Genomic DNA, 17664 nt, shown 5'->3' with positions numbered 1-17664 from the left:
GACGTCTTTAAGACTTACATAGGTGATGAAACAGAATTCAGCTCTGATCAGTTTGGGGAAGATGCACTAAAATACACACTTTTGTTCACATCAATCAATCAATTTTTTTTTATATAGCGCCAAATCACAACAGACAGTTGCCCCAAGGCGCTTTATATTGTAAGGCAAGGCCATACAATAATGATGTAAAACCCCAACGGTCAAAACGACCCCCTGTGAGCAAGCACTTGGCTACAGTGGGAAGGAAAAACTCCCTTTTAACAGGAAGAAACCTCCAGCAGAACCAGGCTCAGGGAGGGGCAGTCTTCTGCTGGGACTGGTTGGGGCTGAGGGAGAGAACCAGGAAAAAGACATGCTGTGGAGGGGAGCAGAGATCGATCACTAATGATTAAATGCAGAGTGGTGCATACAGAGCAAAAAGAGAAAGAAACAGTGCATCATGGGAACCCCCCAGCAGTCTACGTCTATAGCAGCATAACTAAGGGATGGTTCAGGGTCACCTGATCCAGCCCTAACTATAAGCTTTAGCAAAAAGGAAAGTTTTAAGCCTAATCTTAAAAGTAGAGAGGGTGTCTGTCTCCCTGATCTGAATTGGGAGCTGGTTCCACAGGAGAGGAGCCTGAAAGCTGAAGGCTCTGCCTCCCATTCTACTCTTACAAACCCTAGGAACTACAAGTAAGCCTGCAGTCTGAGAGCGAAGCGCTCTATTGGGGTGATATGGTACTACGAGGTCCCTAAGATAAGATGGGACCTGATTATTCAAAACCTTATAAGTAAGAAGAAGAATTTTAAATTCTATTCTAGAATTAACAGGAAGACAATGAAGAGAGGCCAATATGGGTGAGATATGCTCTCTCCTTCTAGTCCCCGTCAGCACTCTAGCTGCAGCATTTTGAATTAACTGAAGGCTTTTTAGGGAACTTTTAGGACAACCTGATAATAATGAATTACAATAGTCCAGCCTAGAGGAAATAAATACATGAATTAGTTTTTCAGCATCACTCTGAGACAAGACCTTTCTGATTTTAGAGATATTGCGTAAATGCAAAAAAGATGATCCAACTTGTAATGAGGCCGTAAAGCCTGGATGAGGAATTCAATGTGACAAGTCAATATATGGACTTAGAAATATTTCTTCAGAATATGAATTTGCCAATGGGGGGGGGGGGGGGGGGGTGCTCAAGATGTGTTTGTAGTGTAGATATTTAAATAAATATACTAAAATATACTAAATATGAGGATTATTGTTTGTACAAACTTTTACAGCCAGGTTTTTCAAATTTTATTTTTACTTTTTTTTAAAGAAATAACAGATGGATAAATGAACATTTTCAAGTCCTTGAATATGTCTTGGCCTTTGTTCCTATCAATCACTAAATAAAAACAGTACTGTAAAATCCTTCTGGAGTCGGCAGTTTTCAAAAACTGAGTGACCATACAAGAAGCAAATACAATTATATTCCCAAACCCGAGTAACCTAATGAGAGCTTCTTGCAGGATTTTAATTTATCTTGTTAATTCAGAAACCACTGTTTTTTTATTAATAAATTATGCATCACAACCAGTCTTTCTTCTGAGTACTTGGCTCCACCCAAAGCCACGCCCACTGCAGGAGGGACGACACAGGTGTAATCTTCATTCTCAGCTGGAACTGAACCAGTCAAACCTTTCAAACTGATTTAAGATCCTTTTTTTTTATCTAGAATTTGTAGGAGAGACTCCTCTCTTTTCACACCAAAATTCAAGGATGAAAGGAATCTTTTATTTCCATTTTATGGAAAATTGTTAATATTTACAGGACAAACTCAAAGCAGGTGAGTTTTCTTCAGATTGCTGGTTTGCCTTCAGAGCAGTGAGCTCAGCATTTAAGAACATTTTGATTCATAGTTTGTGCTGTGTTAGTTCATCTGTTTTATGAAAAATAGGAGAAAATAAAAGAAAATAAAAGCTTTAATTTGTGTTACTGAGAACTTCTTTATTTTCAGAGTTTCTAAAGATGGAAAGAAAAAAAGCCCATTTTTGTGGGGTTTAAAATAAAGAAATGGGTTTAAAGGAAACTGAGCAGCTGTGTAATTAAAGTTTCATAAATTTATAATTATTTCATCTGTCTCCATTGACACTGTTCTTCTATCAATTCAAAGAAATTATTTCTTTTAATGACTTAACCAAAGAAACAATAATAATTCTGATATTGTTGTTTGTGTGTTTGGGACAGAGGTGAGCGGTTGGTGAGGAGGACAGCGACTGGTTTTGATTTGACAACAAAATAAGTGGATTTTTTTTTTCAAAGTCAATACTTTGTGTAATTTTTTCATCCTGACCCAGTCTTTGCCGTATCCCTGCTCCCCTGTTTGACAGGTTTCTGGTTTTAATCCCGACTTCACATGTTTTGTGAGGGAGAAGATGATCAAACATTCTCACTGTTAGTTACATCAGAACAACAAAGTTTTATTGCTGTTGTTTGTCTCCATTCAACAGAATACAAATACAAAAAATGTTTATGAGCATCAATGGACACAGTTATGTTCATAAAGACTCAGCGTTCTGCATTTTGCTGAGGATAAGTTCTATCAAACTATCTGCTCATACATGACCACACCACAGTGCTCCTTCAACCTGAACCAGGTGACGAGTTGCTAGTGAAGGCACAGCTGTGCTCCTGTACTCAGAACCTTTTCAGAATGACGTACAGAACCATATCTACAAATGGCCCAGTCCTGTAGTCATTACATAGCTTTATTTAGAGTACATACAAGGCTGTGGCATGGTGAGATAGGGCTGCTAGTTCCTTATCTTGCTGCCTCATTTCAACACAAAACCATTGTCATGACTGAATGTTAATGTGTGACAAGTTCTTGCAACAACGACATGACTCCCCACCTCATTTTTTTGTAAAGTAAAATCTCTACCCAGCTCTAGCTAAAGGGGACCTCATGTGATCACCCCTTTGTTTGTCTGTCTTTGTTGGCATAAAATGGAGCACATCAAAAAGTAATCCAGACAACTTTCTTATAAAATTTTGAAAAATGTTTAAGACAATGAATTTAATTTTAGTACTGAATTGGGGGGGGGGGGGGTTCTTTCATTTCAACCTTCTGAAGTTTTCTTTTAAATTAATTCCTTAATTTTCCTTTTTCTGTGATTAAAAGTGTCTATGAAAGAACATTATCAGACTACAATTATCAGAAAATAGGCCACTTAGACACATACAACATCAAAATGACCTTTGACATATAGATAGCAAAAGGTCATTAAAAAAGAAAACAAACATTAAAATGTAACACTTATCACTGTACAACTCCTCAAATCTGCATAAAGTTTATATCATGTCCATTGATGATGTATTGTAGCTATAGATGGCATATATCTACAAATCACACATGCATTAATGAATCTTCCACTCATGAAGAACTGTAGATGTGTGATCCACCCTGAAGGTAAAGATCGATCGCTTATGAAAGTAGTGTATTCAAATGAATATAGGTTGAAGAGGATTTGCAAATCATTGTATTCTGTTTTTATTTACATTTTACACAACGCCCCAACTTCACTGGAATTGGGATGATATTAAAAGTATTTTCATTAGGTGGATTTTCAGGGTGGGGGGTGGCAGTAAATATTTGAAAAAAAAATCTGTCTTTGATATTTTAGGAAAGAAAAGCAAATGAAAGTTTGCTGAATTTCCACATCAGACCTACAGAGTTCTTAATTAGCACACACCCCTCAGATTTAAAGTGAGCATGTCGTTTGAACCATGCACTAATAATGACACCAAACTTATACTGGTGAGTAGACGACCGTATTTTAGGCCAGCAATGAGGTCCAGGTTGTTAAAAGCAACATTTGTCCTTTAATTTGGGTTGCCTTAAATGTACGTGTTTTTGTAGTGATTTTTAAATGAGCAGCTATTGATTAAATAACCTCTTAATTTTGCTGTCTGAGTGACAGACCAGTGACAACTTTAGATAAATAAATCTAAAGTTATCTTCCTTAAACTCAAACTGAAATCAAATCTCTACAACTTGATATAAATGAATTAAAAATATAAAATCCAGCTTCCTGATGAAGTCGTGTAAAGGAGTATTTTCTTAAAAAGAAGACCTGAAAGTTCAGCTACAATTTGACAGAACGTACATTTGAGATGAAAGCCTAGATTTGATGTTTTGATGAAAGAAAGTTTAGTATTTCTTCATAATTGATGTGTCCAAGACATATTCATGACTTGGAAATGTTCATGTTTCCATCCCCTGACTTGTCTGAAGAAAACTGGTAATAAAACTGATTATTATTTACAGGTTTTATCAAGTTTTAGAGATTTGCTTTCAGTTTGAGTTTGAGGAAGATAATTTTAGAAATGTTTAGTCTTTATATTTTTTGTATTTAAAATGGCATAAACAAATTAAAATGTGTGAAATTACAAGTGTTCCAATACTTTTGGAGGGCACAGTATCCTAACCATATGATGAGTGCAAAATGAGTGTGGTATTATTACTGTTTGAAGAATGTTTAATTTTCACTGTTACTGCACTTTGTGTGAAATCATTGTCATATCGTATTTCATACTGATATGACAATATTGAGATACAATAATTTGGCCATATTGTACATTGTATTGTATTGTACATATTGTGCTCTACTGTCAACTAGCTGAAAACTTTAAATATTAATTTATATCTACATTTAAAAAAAATGCTTAAAGTGGCAGGGGGTTAAGAAGGCTGTAATTATGTGGGGTGGAGCTCCCCCTGAAGCTTTAAGGTTTTAGCCATGCTAATGCTCCCCTGAAGCATTTGCTCAAAAAACAGTCTGAAGGACCTCAGTGACATGGTGAGATGCTGAAGAGCTTCACTCATTCATATCTGCGACATATACATACTGTATCCGTGGCAAAGTTGGAGGCAAAATTTCAAAAGTTGCAACCAGGAAACCCTTATTTGGTGATTTTAGTGTTTGCCATTACTCTGATCTTGGCCTTTTACCTTGACCCTTTTGTGTACTGAAATGTGTCTCCATAAGACTGCTATATGTGAACTTGCAAGAGTCTGCAATGTAAACTGTGTGCTCCAAAGTCAGCTAAATATGAAGAAATGCAATGATTAAAAAAAACAAACATACATACTGACTGACATGGGACACGAGATCTACCTTGACCTTCAGGGTTTGCCTGGAGGTCAAAAAAATATCAGTTTTGTATTATGGTGTGTTTTGGTGACATTATGATGAGAAAAATGAGCAAAATGTTGACATTGAAAAGTGTGGAAAAAGCATGCAAATCATCTTGGATCATGTTCAAAATGCACATGTAGAAACTTGAAGAAAACATGTTTTGACATGTGAAAAAATTGAGGTCAAGGTCAAAAATTAAGGTCACAATATGGTCAAATACCAAACTCAGTAAATGAACATTCCTGAAGGCATTTTATTGAATTTTCGCATCCAAATATCAGGTAATTATAGTGGTTGGCCTTGCAAAAGTGCCGTTGCCTCCGAAAAGCGAAGAACCTTGACCTTCAGGGCTTGTCACAAGGTCAGATGTGACATACACATAGGTTAGATTTCCTTTCAGAGTGCTTTCCAAAGATATCATGACTGCTCAGGTATGATGTCACTGAGTGACGTTATGATGGAAAGACTGGGTCAAATCACGACATTATCTCACGGTATGGTTTTTGAAATGCATCAGTGGACACTTGGTGAATATCTTCTCTTGACACACAGTGTGATCATCTATAGAACTTGTCAGACCTTCTTCATGGTGGTCGTCTCTCTTCATCACCATTTGGCAACATACCCATCACCCTCAGGGTGACAGTTTTCATTTATTGATTGACAGAAACAAAGGCCAAGATATATTCAAGGACTTGAATGTTAATTTATGCATCTACAGACCTTTCTTTAAAATAAAAGTTAAAAAAATAAATAAATAAACAAACAAACATACCTGGCTGTAAAAGTTTGTACAAATAATAATCCTCATAGTTAGTTTGTAATTATTTATTGTCTGAGGATTGTGTATAAAATTGGTTGCAATTGCTAAATGGTTAAACCCTTGAATTTAAGCTAAATATCTACACTACAAGCACATCTTGAACACCCCCACCCCCCCGCCAAATTGACAAATTCATATTCTGAAAAAATATTTCTAAGTGCATTTACTGATTTGTCACATTGAATTCCTCATCCAGGCTTTACAGCCTCATCACAAGTTGGATCATGTGAACAAAAGTATATTTTAGTGCATCTTCAGAGCTGAACTCTGTTTCATCACTTATGTTAGTTTTAAAGATATCCATCTGTAAATATGATTTATTCATATTTAGAGAACAAATTAAGTTGTATCAATTTAAAAAAAAATATTTCATAAAGATGCCTGTTTTTTTTTTTGTTGTTGTTGTTTGTTTGTTTTGTTTGATATTGAATTAAAATGATGTGTGAGGACTTTTCTAAATGTACTAAATGAGCCTATAAAGGAAAATGGAGCATGGCCACTGTTCTTCTGCGAACTGTCAGGCTCAATGGTGTGAAATGGTAGGACACAACTGCAGGATTCAGTCACAGGTTGGACAAGGTTTAATGACCGTTTCAGCATGGTTCAGAACACAAAAAATGTTGGTCGTGACAAGCAAAGTATCCAAAGCATTAGGCAGAGAACAGGGTCCAAAAACAGGCAGGTAGGTCACACGAGTTGGCAAAAACAGGACTAGACACTCAGATGATACACGCTCGAAACAGGCACAACAATTGCGCAATCAGGTGCAACTAATAAAGAGGGAGTGATAAGGAGGAAATGCAGGACAGATGTGGAGGAAGGAACAGGGTATGGCAAGCAGGAGGGAAACACCCAACACCAAAAAAAAAAAAAATCCCTAACACAAAATCCAAGCAAGAATAAAACAGAACAATAATACAATAATAAAACCCCCAGTAAACCCCACAAGCTCAATCACAACACAAACTATCCCTATGATCCCATAAATGCTTAAAGATCATGGAGGAGGGGCATCCTGACTGTGGTAGGTGGACAGCTTGAGTCGAAGTAACAAACTCCATCAGTAACCTTTAAGGGGTTTAAAGTCGATACTTTTCTCCTCCTCAGACTCACTCCAGGCCTGACAGTTTCCTTCAGGACAGAGACTTTCTGCTGGTTGAATCTGCAGCAGATGCCAGCAGCGCTTCATTTGTTTTGTTGTGCAAGACAGTGATGTCCTGCATTGGACAGTCTGTGTTTGAGTAGAGGCGCTTCCTTGTCTCTTCCCTGGATGAGCACCTCATGAGTGCCTTGGTGATGAGATAGGCCAATTCTGCAATGTTCAGTATCATGCAAATGACTGAGGAAGACACCATGAAGATGGTGAAGACTGTTTTCTCTGTGGGTCTTGAGATGAAGCAATCCACTTTGTTGGGGCAAGGCCACTGCTCACACTTCACCAGTCGGGGCATCTGGAAGCCATCGTAGACAAAATAGAGGGCGTACATGAAACCACCTTCAAAAATGAGCCTGAAGAACAAGCTGCAGGTGTAGGTCCACCACAGGAGACCTATGATGGACAGTCGCCTCTTCTTCAGTGTCTGCAGCTCTACATCAGTTACCTTCTCTGTGTCATTTGAAGCCAACATGGTCCTTTTGTCCTCACGGTTCCTGTAGGCAACATGCATGGCCACCAGCAGGGCCGGTGTGGAGACGAAGATCAGCTGCAGGCACCACAGGCGGATGTGCGACACGGGGAAGAAGTGGTCGTAGCAGACGTTCTTGCATCCAGGTTGCTGAGTGTTACATGTGAAGTCCGACTGTTCATCCCCCCAGACACTTTCTGCAGCCAGAACCAAGATAGTTATGCGGAAGATGAAAAGAACAGAAAGCCAAATCTTTCCGAGGCTGGTAGAGTGCCTGTTGACACCCCCCAGCAGGGCATACAGCTCCCCCCAACTCATTGTTGCAACGTTGAAATCTGATGATCAATCAGCCTTAAAAGAGAAAAGAAAAACAGCGTTTCAATCAATCAATCAATCAATCAATCAACTTTTTTCTTATATAGCGCCAAATCACAACAAACAGTTGCCCCAAGGCGCTCCATATTGTAAGGCAAGGCCATACAATAATTATAAAAAACCCAACGGTCAAAACGACCCCCTATGAGCAAGCACTTGGCAACAGTGGGAAGGAAAAACTCCCTTTTAACAGGAAGAAACCTCCAGCAGAACCAGGCTCAGGGAGGGGCAGTCTTCTGCTGAGACTGGTTGGGGCTGAGGGAAAAAAACAGGAAAAAGACATGCCGTGAAGGGGGGCAGAGATCGATCACTAATGATTAAATGCAGAGTGATGCATACGGAGCAAAAAGGGAAAGAAACAGTGCATCATGGGAACCCCCCCACAATCTACGTCTAAAGCAGCATAACCAAGGGATGGTCCAGGGTCATCCGATCCAGCCCTAACTATAAGCCTTAGCGAAAAGGAAAGTTTTAAGCCTAATCTTAAAAGTAGAGAGGGTATCTGTCTCCCTGATCTGAATTGGGAGCTGGTTCCACAGGAGAGGAGCCTGAAAGCTGAAGGCTCTGCCTCCCATTCTACTCTTACAAACCCTAGGAACTACAAGTAAGCCCGCAGTCTGAGAGCGAAGCGCTCTAATGGGGTAATATGGTACTATGAGGTCCCTAAGATAAGATCAATCAATCAATCAATCAATCAATCAATTTTTTTATATAGCGCCAAATCACAACAAACAGTTGCCCCAAGGCGCTTTATATTGTAAGGCAAGGCCATACAATAATTATGTAAAACCCCAACGGTCAAAACGACCCCCTGTGAGCAAGCACTTGGCTACAGTGGGAAGGAAAAACTCCCTTTTAACAGGAAGAAACCTCCAGCAGAACCAGGCTCAGGGAGGGGCAGTCTTCTGCTGGGACTGGTTGGGGCTGAGGGAGAGAACCAAGAAAAAGACATGCTGTGGAGGGGAGCAGAGATCGATCACTAATGATTAAATGCAGAGTGGTGCATACAGAGCAAAAAGAGAAAGAAACAGTGCATCATGGGAACCCCCCAGCAGTCTACGTCTATAGCAGCATAACTAAGGGATGGTTCAGGGTCACCTGATCCAGCCCTAACTATAAGCTTTAGCAAAAAGGAAAGTTTTAAGCCTAATCTTAAAAGTAGAGAGGGTGTCTGTCTCCCTGATCTGAATTGGGAGCTGGTTCCACAGGAGAGGAGCCTGAAAGCTGAAGGCTCTGCCTCCCATTCTACTCTTACAAACCCCAGGAACCACAAGTAAGCCTGCAGTCTGAGAGCGAAGCGCTCTATTGGGGTGATATGGTACTACGAGGTCCCTAAGATAAGATGGGACCTGATTATTCAAAACCTTATAAGTAAGAAGAAGAATTTTAAATTCTATTCTAGAATTAACAGGAAGCCAATGAAGAGAGGCCAATATGGGTGAGATATGCTCTCTCCTTCTAGTCCCCGTCAGTACTCTAGCTGCAGCATTTTGAATTAACTGAAGGCTTTTTAGGGAACTTTTAGGACAACCTGATAATAATGAATTACAATAGTCCAGCCTAGAGGAAATAAATGCATGAATTAGTTTTTCAGCATCACTCTGAGACAAGACCTTTCTGATTTTAGAGATATTGCGTAAATGCAAAAAAGCAGTCCTACATATTTGTTTAATATGCGCTTTGAATGACATATCCTGATCAAAAATGACTCCAAGATTTCTCACAGTATTACTAGAGGTCAGGGTAATGCCATCCAGAGTAAGGATCTGGTTAGACACCATGTTTCTAAGATTTGTGGGGCCAAGTACAATAACTTCAGTTTTATCTGAGTTTAAAAGCAGGAAATTAGAGGTCATCCATGTCTTTATGTCTGTAAGACAATCCTGCAGTTTAGCTAATTGGTGTGTGTCCTCTGGCTTCATGGATAGATAAAGCTGGGTATCATCTGCGTAACAATGAAAATTTAAGCAATACCGTCTAATAATACTGCCTAAGGGAAGCATGTATAAAGTAAATAAAATTGGTCCTAGCACAGAACCTTGTGGAACTCCATAATTAACTTTAGTCTGTGAAGAAGATTCCCCATTTACATGAACAAATTGTAATCTATTAGACAAATATGATTCAAACCACCGCAGCGCAGTGCCTTTAATACCTATGGCATGCTCTAATCTCTGTAATAAAATTTTATGGTCAACAGTATCAAAAGCAGCACTGAGGTCTAACAGAACAAGCACAGAGATGAGTCCACTGTCCGAGGCCATAAGAAGATCATTTGTAACCTTCACTAATGCTGTTTCTGTACTATGATGAATTCTAAAACCTGACTGAAACTCTTCAAATAGACCATTCCTCTGCAGATGATCAGTTAGCTGTTTTACAACTACCCTTTCAAGAATTTTTGAGAGAAAAGGAAGGTTGGAGATTGGCCTATAATTAGCTAAGATAGCTGGGTCAAGTGATGGCTTTTTAAGTAATGGTTTAATTACTGCCACCTTAAATGCCTGTGGTACATAGCCAACTAACAAAGATAGATTGATCATATTTAAGATCGAAGCATTAAATAATGGTAGGGCTTCCTTGAGCAGCCTGGTAGGAATGGGGTCTAATAAACATGTTGATGGTTTGGATGAAGTAACTAATGAGAATAACTCAGACAGAACAATCGGAGAGAAAGAGTCTAACCAAATACCGGCATCACTGAAAGCAGCCAAAGATAACGATACGTCTTTGGGATGGTTATGAGTAATTTTTTCTCTAATAGTTAAAATTTTGTTAGCAAAGAAAGTCATGAAGTCATTACTAGTTAAAGTTAATGGAATACTCAGCTCAATAGAGCTCTGACTCTTTGTCAGCCTGGCTACAGTGCTGAAAAGAAACCTGGGGTTGTTCTTATTTTCTTCAATTAGTGATGAGTAGAAAGATGTCCTAGCTTTATGGAGGGCTTTTTTATAGAGCAACAGACTCTTTTTCCAGGCTAAGTGAAGATCTTCTAAATTAGTGAGACGCCATTTCCTCTCCAACTTACGGGTTATCTGCTTTAAGCTACGAGTTTGTGAGTTATACCACGGAGTCAGACACTTCTGATTTAAAACTCTCTTTTTCAGAGGAGCTACAGCATCCAAAGTTGTCTTCAATGAGGATGTAAAACTATTGACGAGATACTCTATCTCCCTTACAGAGTTTAGGTAGCTACTCTGCACTGTGTTGGTATATGGCATTAGAGAACATAAAGAAGGAATCATATCCTTAAACCTAGTTACAGCGCTTTCTGAAAGACTTCTAGTGTAATGAAACTTATTCCCCACTGCTGGGTAGTCCATCAGAGTAAATGTAAATGTTATTAAGAAATGATCAGACAGAAGGGAGTTTTCAGGGAATACTGTTAAGTCTTCTATTTCCATACCATAAGTCAGAACAAGATCTAAGATATGATTAAAGTGGTGGGTGGACTCATTTACTTTTTGAGCAAAGCCAATAGAGTCTAATAATAGATTAAATGCAGTGTTGCTGTCATTCTCAGCATCTGTGTGGATGTTAAAATCGCCCACTATAATTATCTTATCTGAGCTAAGCACTAAGTCAGACAAAAGGTCTGAAAATTCACAGAGAAACTCACAGTAACGACCAGGTGGACGATAGATAATAACAAATAAAACTGGTTTTTGGGACTTCCAATTTGGATGGACAAGACTAAGAGACAAGCTTTCAAATGAATTAAAGCTCTGTCTGGGTTTTGGATTAATTAATAAGCTGGAATGGAAGATTGCTGCTAATCCTCCACCCCGGCCCGTGCTACGAGCATTCTGACAGTTAGTGTGACTCGGGGGTGTTGACTCATTTAAACTAACATATTCATCCTGCTGTAACCAGGTTTCTGTTAGGCAGAATAAATCAATATGTTGATCAATTATTATATCATTTACCAACAGGGACTTAGAAGAGAGAGACCTAATGTTTAATAGACCACATTTAACTGTTTTAGTCTGTGGTGCAGTTGAAGGTGCTATATTATTTTTTCTTTTTGAATTTTTATGCTTAAATAGATTTTTGCTGGTTATTGGTAGTCTGGGAGCAGGCACCGTCTCTACGGGGATGGGGTAATGAGGGGATGGCAGGGGGAGAGAAGCTGCAGAGAGGTGTGTAAGACTACAACTCTGCTTCCTGGTCCCAACCCTGGATAGTCACGGTTTGGAGGATTTAAGAAAATTGGCCAGATTTCTAGAAATGAGAGCTGCTCCATCCAAAGTGGGATGGATGCCGTCTCTCCTAACAAGACCAGGTTTTCCCCAGAAGCTTTGCCAATTATCTATGAAGCCCACCTCATTTTTTGGACACCACTCAGACAGCCAGCAATTCAAGGAGAACATGCGGCTAAACATGTCACTCCCGGTCTGATTGGGGAGGGGCCCAGAGAAAACTACAGAGTCCGACATTGTTTTTGCAAAGTTACACACCGATTTAATGTTAATTTTAGTGACCTCCGATTGGCGTAACCGGGTGTCATTACTGCCGACGTGAATTACAATCTTACCAAATTTACGCTTAGCCTTAGCCAGCAGTTTCAAATTTCCTTCAATGTCGCCTGCTCTGGCCCCCGGAAGACAATTGACTATGGTTGCTGGTGTCGCTAACTTCACATTTCTCAAAACAGAGTCGCCAATAACCAGAGTTTGATCCTCGGCGGGTGTGTCGTCGAGTGGGAAAAAACGGTTAGAGATGTGAAGGGGTTGGCGGTGTACACGGGGCTTCTGTTTAGGGCTACGCTTCCTCCTCACAGTCACCCAGTCGGCCTGCTTTCCCGGCTGCTCGGGATTTGCCAGGGGGTAACTAACGGCGGCTAAGCTACCTTGGTCTGCACCGACTACAGGGGCCTGGCTAGCTGTAGAATTTTCCACGGTGCGGAGCCGAGTCTCCAATTCGCCCAGCCTGGCCTCCAAAGCTACGAACAAGCTACACTTATTACAAGTACCATTACTGCTAAAGGAGGCCGAGGAATAACTAAACATTTCACACCCAGAGCAGAAAAGTGCGGGAGAGACAGGAGAAGCCGCCATGCTAAATCGGCTAAGAGCTAGTAGCTACGCTAAGCTAGCGGATTCCTAAAAACACGCAAAGTGAATAATGTGTAAATAATTTAGAGGTGATTCAGCAGAAGGAGTGCTTTAGTTAAGGCACGTAAAGATTACACTGGGAAACAAATCGTAATCTAGATAACTAGATCAATCTAACTGCGCAGATTAAACAGCTAACAGATACAGAAAAACACCGCTGTGCTCCGGAACAGGAAGTGATACAATACCGCAGTGAGAGCCAACCACCAGTAGAGGCAAGCAAGAGGATCGTATAGGGACCTGATTATTCAAAACCTTATAAGTAAGAAGAAGAATTTTAAATTCTATTCTAGAATTAACAGAAAGCCAATGAAGAGAGGCCAATGAAGAGAGTTTCAAGAGAGTTCAAATCTAGAAAATCCCAATTGGTGTTAAATCTTGGAATGATAATGTACCTTGTGAATCCATCTATCACCTTATATACGTATAAAAGTAGTCTAAAAGTGAAGATCCTGCAGGAGTATTTACAATGATTTGTTTTAATCTGGAAAAAATGGTGTAATTCTTTTGTATTTTGTTATGTTTGCTTTGTTTGGGAGTGGATTCCACCACTCCCTTGCACTTTATTTATACTGTATTTTTTTTTGTCACTCCCCTTCTCTTTGGTTGTTTTATGTATATACATTATTTTGTGTGTTTTATTTTGTGCTAAATAAACAAATCAAATTGACTGCTGTTGAAGAAATTTTAAGGGTCAACATTAACACCAGTACATTTTCTTCAATTGTGGTTTGAGTCAATGCAAAAGAACCACAACTTGTCAGACTCACGCCCAAGGCTTCACATTTTGACACAAACAAGTAATTTTTACCAAATATCCGTCTGTGACGAGACCCCACCGCGTCACTGTGGCACACGGGGAAACTGTCAAACGGGAGCAGGGATACGGCAAAGACAGGCAGCTGGGTCAGGACGGAAAAATGACACAAAGTGCCGAGTTTGAAAAAAATCCACTTATTTTGTTGTCAAATCAAAACCAGACACTGTCCTCACTGACCGCTCACCTCTGTCCCAAACAAACAAACAACATTATCAGAATTATTATTGTTTATTTAAGTCATGAAAAGAAATAATTTCTTTGACTTGATAGAAGAACACTGTCAATGGAGACAGATGAAATAATCAGTTATAAATTTGTGAAACTTTAATTACACAGCTGCTCAGTTTCCTTTAAACCCATTTCTTTATTTTACATCCCACAAAAATTGCCTTTTTTCTTTCCATCTTTAGACACTGAAAATAAAGAAGTTCTCAGTAACACAAATGAATGCTTTTATTTTCTTTTATTTGCCTCCTATTTTCATAAATCAGCTGAACTAACACAGCACAAACTACTGTATTTATTAAAATGTTCTTAAATGCTGAGCTCACTGCTCTGAAGCCAAACCAGCAATTTGAAGAAAACTCACCTGCTTTGAGTTTGTCCTGTAAATATTAACAATTTTCCATAAAGTGAAAATAAAAGATTCCTTTCATCCTTGAATTTTGGTGTGAATAAAGAGAAGATAAAAAGGATCTTAAATCAGCTTGAAAGGTTTGACTGGTTCAGTTCCAGCCGAGAATGAAGATTACACCTGTGCTGTCCCTCCTGTAGTGGGCGTGGCTTTGGGTGGAGCCAAGTACTCAGAAGAAAGACTGGTTGTGTCTCGCACATAATTTATTCATTAAAAAAAAAACCAATTGGTTCTGAATTAACAAGATAAATTAAAATCCTGCAAGAATCTCTCATTAGGTTACTCAGGTTTTTAAATATAATTGTATTTGTTCTTCTGAATTAATTTTTTTCTTAACTTTAAATAATGCGGTAATTTAATAAAGTTTTATCTAATCTGATCTCTAACTTGAAATTCTGAGAGAAGTTTCTGTATTGTTTAGCAAATCAGAATACTCTGCTTCTGAACAACTGCAAGGTACTGAGGTGTCTGCACAAAGCTGACAAATAACATCAGTATTACTTAAAGACCAGAGTCTCTTGTGGTCCTCAACACTGAGGCACCTACGGGCCAGTTCATGCACAGGAAAATACACCACATGTCCAAAACACCATAGTTGATATTGTGTCATAATGCACTTGATACTCCTCATCTTAAAATATAAATATTTTTGCAGTCCCATTTGCTTCTTGTATCATAAAGAACCAATGCAGCTGAAGCATGCATGAAAATTCTACAGCAATAAACTGTTTGTTTGCAACAAACCAAATTAATTTGCTTTTCCACGCCCCCATGCTGACCACCACTTTGGGAACCATTATCTTTTGTTATGGATCTTGTTTTTAGGACACACTGTGCTGTGCAAGGTTGATAAAAGTCATCCAGGCACAGCAGGCAGAGTGACAACAGTCTGAGTGTTGCTGTATCTGATTGGAAACATTTAAGGATGGAACGTCACATAACAGTAACAGTTTTAATGTTATTTTGAGAATGTAGTCACACTGCTGTTTCCTGAATATAAAAGAAAACAAAACACTAACTACATCTGGAGTTGGCAGCAGGTTTGAACGCCGTAATCTGAGTTCGGGCAGTTTTGGATTACTGGTGTGAGGGAATGCATTCACCACAGTCATCAAAGGACTGCTTTGTTCGACAAAAGTGTCTTTTTGAGCGCGTGTGTGTGTGAGTGTGTGTGTTTGTGCGCGCGCGAGCGCTTTCAGGGTTACTCTCTGTTTCACACTCCCCTTTGATATTTTTCATCTTCCTAAAGTTCCACTAACACATTGACATAAAGACACAGGAACATCACAGTGTGGTACTGCATGTATACCTGGATGTTAATCTGATATATCAGTTATATGTCACAGATAATTTTCAAAAACAGCAATTTAACCATGACATTAATTGACATTAAGAACTGTTCAGTTGTTTTTGCACATTTTATTGGTCATTTTTTCATTCCCCTTGTCTGTATATATTCTTATAATGTGAGTTACAGCTGGCTGATATCATGAAAATATACAACTTCTAGTATTGTAGCAGTATACAGTGCATCCAGAAAGTATTCACCATACTACATTTTTTCCACATTTTGTTGTGTTACAGCCAAAATGGTGTAAATTCATTTTTTCCATCAAAATGCTATTCACAACACCCATAATGACAACATGAAAAGTTTTTTTTTAATTTTTAAAAATTTATGAAAAAGTTTTTTTTTTAATTTTTAAAAATTAATTAAAAATAAAAACAAAAAAAAAATCACATGTACATAAGTATTCACATATCATTATATATATATATATATATATATATATATATATATATATATATATATATATATATATATATATATATATATATAGATAGATAGATAGATAGATAGATAGATATAAGTTTAAGTAGTTTACGGATTTCAGTTTATGGATCAATTACTACAGGAAATCTTGATTGCAAACCCTATCAACGCAAAAAAAAAATTGTTTTTGGTTTGTTTATTTTTTGGAGGGGGTCATTCACTACAGACTGTGAGGTGGGGAGATGAGCCCCGAGCGGGCTCTAGCTTCTGGTGTCAAGCACCCGACCTGCTCCAGGGACAGTGTCAGGTGTGGAGTTTGACTGGGACAGTACACCTGTCAAATGGTAATGTAGGTGTCAAACTCAGGGAGGACAGAAACCTCCCCTGGAGACTCCCGGAAAGTTAGAAAAATATTCACAGATTTGAAGTTCACAGCTCAATAAAACCCGGACCCTGAGTAATGAACAGGCTGTACATAAATATCAAACTGTTGTGGTTTTGGCTAAATCGTCAAGGTGTGAGAGGGGTTTTACTCTTCTTCCTGCTTGGTGACTTTGCTCTCCACTAAGTCCATACAAGTTGATTGTTGATGAGGGGCTCGTTTACCAGTGAAGCAGAAGAACGAGCACCTCATCGACAGTCAACTTGTATGGATTGTTTAGCACTTGACAGTGGCGGCATCCTAACTCAGTACTCGACCAACTGTCATCATTTTTGTCGAACTCAAACACATGTAGAAACAGGCACCAAGCTGAAAAGTCTCAGGGTTCCCATTTTACAGGGGGCATATTTAATGAGGTAAGGCTGTACTTTGTGGTTGTTTTGTTAAGAATGTTAAATGTCTCAATGCAGAGTTTGTTTCTGTTCGCAGCTGGACCACAGTTCTGTGTATGAAACACACACAGTGGCTAATTTCTGTAGGCATAACGCCGCCGTTGATCATTGTTGTCATGAATGTTCATTAAGATAAATTAATTTTCAAATGAAAACATAAATTATGTGTCATGCAAAATGTGACAAAACTGAGTGAGCATTTAATGTGAATTATGTTTTTGTTTTTTAGGGGGGGGGGTTTTGTGTGTGTGTGTGTGTGTGTGTGTGTGTGTGTGTGTGTGTGTGTGTGTGTGTGTGTGTGTGTGTGTGTGTGTGTGTGTGTGTGTGTGTGTGTGTGTGTGTGTGGCAGAGGTGGGAGGAAGTCACTGTCAAGTCATTTTCAAGTCATGAATCTGCAAGTCCCAGGTCAAGTCTAAAGTCAGCTTGCAAACAGTCAGTGGTCATTATGACTTGAGACTTGACTTGGGACTTCCTGATTCATGACTTGAGAGTGACTTGA

General features: G+C 38.9%; 1 protein-coding gene across 2 annotated transcripts; it reads right to left on the bottom strand.

Moving 5' to 3' along the window:
* Window positions 1–6968: 6968 nt before the first annotated feature.
* Window positions 6969–14586, bottom strand: LOC117525231 (gap junction beta-2 protein-like). Of its 2 annotated transcripts, none has more exons than XM_034187057.1 (2): window positions 14513–14586; window positions 6969–7965 (listed from the first exon to the last, which is right to left on the bottom strand). In XM_034187057.1, the coding sequence occupies exon 2, from the start codon at window positions 7930–7932 to the stop codon at window positions 7123–7125; it is 810 nt and encodes a 269-aa protein (XP_034042948.1). In that variant the 5' UTR covers window positions 7933–7965; window positions 14513–14586; the 3' UTR covers window positions 6969–7122. The 2 variants fall into 2 exon arrangements, with proteins under 2 accessions (XP_034042948.1, XP_034042950.1); XM_034187059.1 differs by having other exon boundaries at window positions 6969–7955; window positions 14513–14584.
* Window positions 14587–17664: the final 3078 nt, after the last annotated feature.

This window comes from Thalassophryne amazonica, chromosome 14 (assembly GCF_902500255.1).
Source record: "Thalassophryne amazonica chromosome 14, fThaAma1.1, whole genome shotgun sequence".
Lineage (NCBI taxonomy): Eukaryota > Metazoa > Chordata > Actinopteri > Batrachoidiformes > Batrachoididae > Thalassophryne > Thalassophryne amazonica.
This window is presented reverse-complemented; position numbering and strand designations above follow the sequence as displayed.

Bases quoted from the DNA above. Each gene is read 5' to 3' on its own strand.
- LOC117525231 (XM_034187057.1), bottom strand. From the start codon at position 7,932: ATGAGTTGGGGGGAGCTGTATGCCCTGCTGGGGGGTGTCAACAGGCAC.